Source organism: Cryptotermes secundus, unplaced genomic scaffold (assembly GCF_002891405.2).
Source record: "Cryptotermes secundus unplaced genomic scaffold, Csec_1.0 scaffold505, whole genome shotgun sequence".
NCBI classification, from domain to species: domain Eukaryota; kingdom Metazoa; phylum Arthropoda; class Insecta; order Blattodea; family Kalotermitidae; genus Cryptotermes; species Cryptotermes secundus.
In genome coordinates, this window is record NW_019740659.1 from 324,368 (window position 1) to 334,724 (window position 10,357).

Sequence of the window (10,357 nt, forward strand, 5' to 3'; positions counted from 1 at the left end):
CGATGTATTCGATGTAGCGAATTTTATTTCACATTCGCACTTACAATCACCCAAATTACAGATTTACGGTTACTGCTATCTGCAGTATCACAATTAGTACACTCCAAATGCCACAATACAACTGACTGGTTGCTGGCTAACTCGACGATAGGTCCAGGACTCGCTGACTGACTCAGTACAACTGACTGTGAATAGCCTTCGCTGCTCCTTATGTAACCTCGATCGGACAATACGGCCATGTAATAGGCAACCTTGTTGCCTGGCGCTGTGTTGCTATGTAACGCTAGCGGGGGTAACCGCTGTTACTACCGTAATGTCGCCGCTGTTGACTCGCGTTGCCTAGCGACCGCGATATCCCTCGGTGACGTCACCGCGGAGGGGAGTGGTGGGGCGGGAACTCGCCTATTACCGTAGTAACGCGAGCGTTACATTACCGCCACGTACCGCTGGGGAGGTAGGGGTCAACATGTCACACTATGTTCAAATATAATCAATTCTATCGCTATGAGAAGAATATTAACCCCTTCATGTCCTCTCTAGCAACCTTCCAACATGTTAATTTTAATCCAATCCACCACCTTATGAATTTAGTGACACATTAGATTCATGTGCAAAGTCTCGTATCTTTGCGCCTTGAACCCTCTGATCTCTTTTCTATTAGTTCATGTTCAGAACAAGACTACTTTCCTTTATATTTTTGGACAAATTAATTTGAAGTCAGCAAGGGTGACATTTGGAATAAAAATGACGCAAAGGGGTTAATATGTATTTCATTAAGCAGATATTATTGAACATACATATGTATTCTTCTTTACAGCAACTTATGTTACATTACATGTGGAATTTTTCACACTGATGATTTCTCACAGTTCACTTTAGGAACAAATATGACCATGCAATAAGAATGGATGGATCATGGAATACTAAAAAGGGCATTAGAAATAAAATCTAAAGCAGCAAAAAGACCTATGGTATGACCCAGAGCAAGATGGTTTAACCACACATTAGAAAACATTAAGAAGGAAAGAACTGGCAAAAAAAAATTGAAGAGAAAAGATTATAGGAAATGGAAGAGACCAGAGACTTTTTGCCACTTAAGTCATACAAAATTAAAATGATACTAGAAAGAGAGGGGAATATACAGAGATATCCCCACGTAGTGGGTCCCTGATTCCATGTTTACTCTTACCCAATGTTAAATTTGTATTTTTCTATTATTGGGTTTTCTGGACTGTGTGAATCAGCCTGTATTCCAAATCGACTGCAAAGTTTTGGAAATTGGATGTGTTTCTATCCTCAGTTGCCCAGTAATAGGGATTAACTCTAATGGACCCAGCTAAGTTATGGCCTCCATACCGTCTTCCTTAAGATGGAAAACTGACCCGGTTAGCAAAACAATCTTCACAATATTAGATAATGGACAAGTTCATCAGAGTGTATTATACTATCATCAGAGTGCTTTAAATTGATGTGAATTTCTGTGGTGCCAACCCCAGTTATAAAGGTATTTTTAGGAGACATCAACACAACGAATGATTGATCATAAAACCGATATTAAGGTGTTAATACTCGGTTTTATTTTCTATATCCCACTATAAAGATATAAGAAGATACTGATGCAAGTCATACACGAAATTATAAAGTGTGAAATACCTCATTTAAGGTTCCCATCAGTTAGTGCCCGAATCCATTACACCCTGGAGAAAACTTGAACTGGAATTTCAGTGACCAACATGAACACATTCATTACATATAAATTTAAATACAGATGTAGCTCAGTCAGTAAGACTAAATTACATTTCAAAACCTTCTCTATTATAATGAACATTGGAATAAAATGCACTTCAAATAAAGGTAAAAGGTGAAGTTGTCCCTGTGCTCAATTAGTTAAGCACTATGCAATGAAGACATACGGGAGAGTGGAGGTATAGCTCAACCTTTCTTGACCTCAGCACTAGATGGAGGTGAGTGGTCACCTGCATGCCCCTGCTACTTAAACCGCAGTACCCACTAGAAAGAAGGCTGGGTGGGCCCCAGAGTCGGTCAGGAAGCTGTGAAGAAAAGAAAAATCTTGCCCTGCTAGAAGTCAAACCCAGTCTCTCCAGCCCACAGCCTGTTGTCATACTGAGCTATCCCCACTCCTAAATGTACTTCAGACATGTAAGACAAAAATTATGTACAAATATAATGCACCATTTACAGCCTCAAAGGTTCCAGTTACATGCTAGAGCAGATGCAGAAATTAAATCATGAATGAAAGCCAGTTTTATTCCAGAACAGTAAATGCAATGTTAAAAATGTTATCATGTAAACAGAAAATATTTCAATTTAAAAATTAATTTCAATGACTAGCAAACATCCCCTACCTTCTTTAAGAGCAACTATATATTTTTTCAACTGTTCCCTAATTACTTTCTTTCCATCCTTAGCTAAAAACTCCTTCAGTTTATCAGCTTCAGGATTTGAATTGTTGACAGTAACCACCACCTGTAAGAAAAAAGTAGGAAGTGTATGCACAGCGTAACAATTCTGCCATAGAGTTCATTCCGTCTTTGCATCTAGTCAGCATAAGAATACCCCCTTTTTAATTATCTTAAATGTATGACTTACAGAAAAAGTGCACTGGACATAATGTATGCTTTTCATTTCTTCCCACATTTCTACAAATCATCTTTTTGCTCCAATACATATTTAGCGAATTACATTTAACATGGTGTTTTATGTAAGGTTACTATTGTCTGATTTTAAATTAAGCTTAAAAGTGATGAAAAATTTTAGTAAAAAAAATCCACAATATCAAGTTTATTGAAAATTAGTGTGGTTCTTCTCAAGAGGGTACATGCAGATGTGTGGCCAGACATGGCAAAGTTAATATGAGCCCTCTGCAACTTTTCTGTTGTGAACACACCAAAAGGAAACCAGATGACAAATATTACAAAAGCAAAATGCATAAGGACATAACACAGCTCAAACACTGTTCAACCCCTGCAGCATATGCAAAACATCTGTCCAAAAACAGTCACTTTCATCATTCACTGCGCATATCTACTTGAGGGAAATGGTTTACTGACGAAATGAAGGCTTATTTCTTAAGGGTTAAATCTGCCCTCACTCTCAAAATGGAGCAGCCCATATGCATATGACATGGCAGTACTTGAGAGATGCATGTAAAAATGACTCATATTAAATTCTGTATTACATTCAAACAGTTTCTGTTGTGATTAATTAATTTTATATTGATCAGTCCACGTTGCAGGCATCTGTAATGAATATATGCAACTACATGACATTCATGGTTCTCTCTGTGGTGAATATTAATATTACAGTTTCTTGGAATGTGTTGCCACATAGTTTGGCAGCAGTTATATCCTGAACACGGCAGCAGTAAGTTTCTCCAAAACAACTGAACTCATACACCAAAGTATATGGCATCTCCAGAAGACTGTAATCTTGAAAATACCATGATGCTATATTACAGAATGTCTACTAGAACAATCAGTAAATACAATAAACAAGTGGAGACTTACATCAACTTCTGAGATGTCATTTTCTTCGCTAAGGTTGGGGATATTTACTGTCCCTTCAGCTTCCTGCTCTCCACCTCTTAACTTGCCTGTCCACTTAAGTACAATGTCCCATTCATAGAAAAATATTAACTTCCCTTTACGATTGTTCGCTACGGCTTCTCCTTCGCACTTCTGCACTTCTGTAATCCTACACTTTGCTGAAAACAAGCAAGAACTTAGGTTTAAGAAAGCACTCTTCTGGGATGTGGCACCATGTAGATGTGGTGTTAACCGACGTTTCGGAGGAACGTAACGCCTCCATCTTCAGGATAGAAGGAAAAATAAGAAAATCTGCTAGCGAAGAAACCATGAGAACCAGTACAAGCAGTCTGCTCTTCTACCCTGAAGATGGAGGCGTTACGTTCCTCCAAAAGTCGGTTAACACCACATCTACATGGTGCCACATCCCAAAAGACTGCTTTCTTCATAGTCACCGCCGTGAAAACCTCAAATCTTAAAAGAACTTAGGTTTCTCACAGCAACTCACAGAGGTTCTGAAGTGTTCAAGTGGTGGCCCTCTGTGTTGTGTGTAGGGATACACACACTCAGAAAAACATGCTGATTCCATCTCTGGAGTTAGAGTGGGTGGGGTGGGGATATGGTTACATTACTTTTAATCTGTGGTTCACTTCATGACATTGTCAATATCTAGACTTTATAGTGGCAAGTGGCAGTATGAATGATGAACTGATTAATTTGAAAAGATTTAGAAGGGAGCAATTGTGGCCTGATGTGTCTGGGGGAACTGAGAAAAACTGTGAACACCCTGTCAGGTCAGCCAGTATCCCAGACAAGATTTGTATGAGGTACCTTCCACCACACAGTAGCATAATTGGTTGAAGCACTATGCCACAAGCTGGACAGTCACGGGTTCAATTCATGATAAGGTCATCAGACTTTTCAGTTTACCTAATCCTTCCAGCTGCACTGTGGTCCTGAGGTCAACTCAGTCTCTAAAAGAAACGAGTACCAGGAATCTTCNGGGGGGGGGGGGGTACTGTGATGGTACAAAAACTGATCTCTCAAGATTCTGACATACACATTATACACTCCCATCAATATGAGAGTGGTTCTTGGAATGCAGTCTCTTGTGTATGGAAGTGTGTCTCAGAAGAGCCTTAACATGTGCACAGATTCCTCACACATTTGGTATTTAAGAGCTTATACATCATAGATCAGCGCCTAGTGACTGCAAGCATTCTAGCTCCAAAAATATGTACCTTTCACACAGACCCCAGAAAAGAAAATGACCCTAATGATTTTGATTAAATTTCAATAAATTACAACACTAATCTTCCTGGGGGGGGGGACATAGGCTGTGTTTCAGAGAAATAATGGTATATGCACTACAGGCCCAAATGCAAATGCGAGTTTTGTTGAAACCAGCATTACCAGTTGGAAGGCTTTCTTTATTATCTGGTATTCAGTAACCAACAATGGTCTACTGATCAACAATCAATTTTGTTCCCTAGTTCATATGGTCAATGTCAATTGCATGTGGTAAGGCATGTGCCATGTCTCTGTACTGATTTCTTCAGTACCAACACCACTGCCCTTGAAGCCGTTCTGAACTTGGAGACATACAATTGCCATTTCCTAGACAATAAACTGTTACTCCCAAATCTGAATATGGCTGCCAACCCCATAGCACCCAGAAATCTAAAATCCCTATTCCTGTGATATTCTCACAGCTGTGACAACCATAAAAAATACAGTCCTCTGCGTTGTGAAGCTTTGTAGTCTTGTAGATATTTACTAATATTTTACAGGAGCCTGCTGCTTCCGTCTCTACAACAGAAAAGGTTCCTCTGGAACACTGATATCTACGTACTATGCTACACAGCATCAAACTGACTCTTCTACCCAAAGGTATTTGCAGCAGATTCCTCTGAAATGTTTGTACCTACCAGACTACATGGCATCACAGTCTCAAAGACTGTGATCTTCATTCTAGTCCCCCTACATGACGTCTGGATGGCCTTCATTTATATACACAAACCCTGACACAAATACAAATGGACACCATACTGTAAAGGTAAAGGTAAAGTTGTCCCTGTGCTTAATTAAGCACTATATCATGAAGGCATATGGAAGAGCAGATCCATATTTTGACCTTGGCACTAGCTGGAGGTGAGTGGTCAGCTTCACACCCCGGCTGCTTTACTCCTGGGGAGAAAGCCCCGCAGTACCCATTGGATGGGGGGTTGGGTGGACCCCGGAATGGGTCTGGACAATGTGGAAAGGAGAAAATTCCTGCCCCTACTGGGACTCAAACGCCGACCACTCAGCCATCCAGCCCTTAGCCAGTCATGATACCAACTTCACTATGGATAAACATGTACAAAAAAGAATACAAAATACTTACCAATATCATTTTCAATTCGTAAATTGTTCAGCAGATCCTTCAGTTTCTCCATGGACCATCCACAAGCATTTTTTTCAGTCCTAATACATAACAAGAAAATCACTGTAATTGAGATGAGTCCTCGTGGCAGTGAGCATGACAACTGCCATCTTCTGGGACGTGATGCCAAGCAGTTTGATGGACAGGCACTGGCATTTCACAGGAACATCCTGCCTCCATCTCCACGATAGATGGGTAAGCATCAGAATGCGGTACTTACACACTAACATGTGACACAATGTTGTCCACCATGTTGGTGCTGCCACCCACAGGGGATGGACAAAAATATGGAAACACCCAACAAAAAACACATTACCATGACCAATATGGTGTAGGACAACCTCTGGCTTGCAGAACTGCTTGCAGTCTCCTTGGAATGGATAAATAGAGGTCCTGTGTGATTTGCAAGGGAATCTTGTACCATTCTTCCTGCAAAACATTGACAAGTTCTGTTAATGATGATGGAGGTGGATGGCACATACGTAAATTGCTCTCCAAAACAGACCACAAAGGCTCAATAATATTGATATCTGGCGATTGTGGGGGCCATGGCAGATGTGACACTTCATCTTAGTGCTCAGAAAATCAGTCCTGGACGATGTGAGCTGGGTGAACACGGGCACTGTCATCTTGGTAAATGGCATCACTACTGGGGAACAAAGTTTGCAGCATGGGATGGACCTGGTCGCCCAAAATGGTCACACAGTCATTGGAAATGACATGACCTTGCAGGGTAATGATGGATCTGACAGAATACCACGATATGGCTGCCCATACCATGATCGCACCCATGCCATGTTTCACTCTTGGCAGCAAACAATCTGGATCATAAACTTGGGATGCTGTTCTCCAGACGTAAACTCGGCCAGAAGTCGGAAACAATGTGAAGGTGGACTCACCCGACCAAATGACCTTCTTCCATTGTTCTATAGTCCAGGTTTTATGACTTCGGCACCACACTCCCCTCTTAGTGGCATTTTGATCACTGATGAGTGGCCTTGGAATTGCAGCTCGTCCAGAAATACCCTGCTTGTGGAGTTCCCTTCATACTGTTTTGGTGCTGACAGGGTTTGTGAGCGTGACATTCAGTTCAGCAGTCACTTTTGCAGCTGTAGTCTTCTTATTTTTCATCACAATCCTACACAATGTTTTTCTGTCTCGATCACTCAACACACATTTCCATCCACGTGGGTGTTTATTGGATGTGGTTTTTTCCAGTCCTCCTGTATGCGGCCATAATCTTGGATACTGTGCCTTGTGAAACACAAAAAAAATCAGCTACCTTGGTTATGGAAGCACCCACCATATGGGCCTGAACAATTTGCCTGCGTTCAAATTCTGTTAGCTCTGACACGATGCACTAGAAACTGCACAGAACACTGTCTCGACAACAAATGAAGCTTGCAACGTATTGCGGAGGTTGTACAGGTAGTGGTATCGGGCAAATATGACAGCGTCACCTACAAAAGTCGCTAAAATAACCACTTCAATTCAGGCATGCATTTCACAAGGTGTTCCCATATTTTTGCCCATCCCCTGTACATTTATTAAAACAAAACCCAAAGACTAACCATATTGGGTCCTTTAAAAACAAAACCAAATGCTTACTCCTATGGATCTGTTGATGGAGGGAAACTTTACAGTCAGTTTTCATAACTGAACTCCTAAGGCTAACAGTGATAATATTGCGAACAACATGACGATGAAATTTGGAGTTACTTGAATCACCCATTAAGGGTAAATATGCTGAATGACTATAACCAACCAGCAAATATCACTCTTCTACCCTGAAGATGAAGGCAGTATGTCTCCCCCCTCCCCAAAAAAATCTACATCGCATACATCCCAGACCACAATCTTGCTACAAAGATTCAGTTTTAGAGCAATAACACTGTTCCTCTCTTACTGTAATAAGGAAGATTACTTATTTACTTACTTACTTACTCATGGAACTGAGCCCTTCTGGAGGAGCCACAAATTCTGCAGCTACTCAAGAATTTCCCAGCATTTTATGGAACCCGAAGGTTCATTACCGTGTTCACAAGAGCCCTCCACTGGTCCCTATCCTGAGCCAGATCTATCCAATCCATACCATTCCATCCTATCTCTCTAAGATGCATTCTAATATTGTCCACCCACCTACGCCTTGGTCTTCCCTGTGGTCTCTTTCCTTCTGGCTTTCCCAACAATATCCTATACACATTCCTCGTGTACCCCATTCATGCTACATGACCTGCCTATCTCATCCTCCTTGACTTGATCATTCTAATTATACTTGGAAAAGAGTACAAGTTATGAAGCTCCTCATTATGCAGTTTTCTCCAACCTCCTCTCACTTCAACTCTCTTCGGTCCAAATATGTAATAATTTTAATCTTCCTGTAATAAGGAAGATTAAAATATGGAAATGTGTAAAAATGTATGAAAATAATAAAAACAGACATGTTCACAATGAAAGTGGTGAACAAAATATGCTAAAATTAAACGTGTCTTTAAGTAAACATCAAAGTTAAGATTTATTGATGTATGCCAAAATAAAAACATCTTTACCAGTGCCAATTGTTAACATTCGTAGCATCAGGCCGCTCTTCCACAATCCATCTAGGGTCACCTTCTCCCCACTTTGCCATTCTGACACTAGTTTATACAAATACACCTGATTATCTGAAAGAAAAAAGCGAGATATTCTCTTGTAATGTGCAAAACAATATTATGTTTGGATGTGAGATTTAAGTTACCTCAGTGTGATGATATACAACTTAGTATACATCTTATGATATACAGCTTAGTATACATGTAGTACATGTATACATGTCAATAACAAAATTGCTTAAAACACCAATATAACCGACTGTTTCGGTTAATATTACAACACATCAAATCAAATTCGTGAAAATGTCAAATGCAGAATATTTGGAGAAAGAAGGTGAACAATACTTCGTGCGGTTACCTACTACAGAAGAATTTAGTTTAACGCTATACTGCATGGTTAAACTCGATTTCAATACCTGCAACCGGGAAATTTATGGAGAAGAATTCGCGGGCCGAAAAGTGCTGTTTGCAATTCAATTCGTACCTTCTCACTCTAGGCCGTTTAAAATTCCCAATATAGTGTTAACTGTGTCATAATAATTAATACCTTCAAAAAAAGTAAAATCGAATGAATAATTTTACGTGCCTTCTACTTCACCCAACAGAGACACAAACACTACACACAACCTGACGACCTAACACTGAACGATATGTTACTAAAAAGCGCTTCGAAATTTCTAGACCGTTCTAGAAGTTTTAGACCTTTCAGACCTTCTACACCATCATCGAATTCAAGACCGTTCAAGACGAACAGTATTCTGAAAACGGAAGTGACGAAATGGAAGTTGTAACACGCTCACCATCGTCGGTTTAATTTACGTAAAATTATATTCATAATTCAAGTGGTTTCGATCAACTCTGCTGTTTCCGCATTTTTAGGTTTTAAATATGCACAAACAAACATTTTATGCTAGAGTTTGTATGATGAGTTTCATCCTCTTTGGAAAAATAGAACAGGGAATCAACTGCATTTATTAGTTCCAATATACCACTAAGAGATGTCAGACATTGTGCACGCAGTTACTGCCATCTTGTAAATTTTGTCTGCATTACATTCCGTAGCTGAAATATCCGACTCCGCACGAGGCAGAACGGAGGTATAAACGACGCAGATAAGAAAAGCAACACTGACGCTAAGAAAAGACTGTTACTGACAAAATGACCCAGATGTTGAAAGGAATGTTTACTAGAAAACAATTTGGACACACACACACACACCCACAAGAAAGCTCACTACAAAACAATGCGAAAACAAAGATTACGACAACGCAAAGTCCAAAATTAATGACCACGAAACCGATGGCTACTGATTAACCAAAGTAGGTGCCGACGGATACAGTTGACGCATACGACAACTGGACGGAAACATAACATAATATACGTGTAAAACAACATAATTCTAAGGAGCCGACTTCTTTTCAAGAATTTAACAAGTATACATATTTTTTTTAACCATCTCACAAAGCAATTACAATACACCGTACCCTTATTCCAGAAACTTCACTGGATGCTTCCATCTTTTTCTGGTCATTATCAGGTGTTAAATGCAGCGACCATCGCACAATAAGCCTTATTGCACACACAGCAAAGATAATAGCAAAGATACTTAAAAGAAGAATTGAAAGGAAAATAGAGGATATGCTTGGAGAAGATCAGTTTGGATTTAGAAGAGGAAAAGGAACCAGGGATGCAATTGGGATGATGAGAATTATAGCGGAACGAACTTTGGAGATAGATGAAGAACTGTGTGTTTGCTTCATAGACTGGCAGAAGGCATTTGACCGGGTAAACTGGAC

General features: G+C 40.0%; 1 protein-coding gene across 1 annotated transcript in view; it reads right to left on the minus strand.

Annotated features, from left to right (window-relative positions):
* Positions 1-10,357, minus strand: part of LOC111872451 (activator of 90 kDa heat shock protein ATPase homolog 1) — a gene marked incomplete in the record, with an annotated part of 156,594 nt that overhangs the window by 8,274 nt on the left and 137,963 nt on the right. Inside the window, 4 exon segments of the mRNA XM_033754702.1 lie at positions 2,367-2,487; positions 3,528-3,724; positions 5,932-6,011; positions 8,520-8,633. Of these exon segments, the coding sequence (XP_033610593.1) occupies positions 2,367-2,487; positions 3,528-3,724; positions 5,932-6,011; positions 8,520-8,599 (478 nt within the window).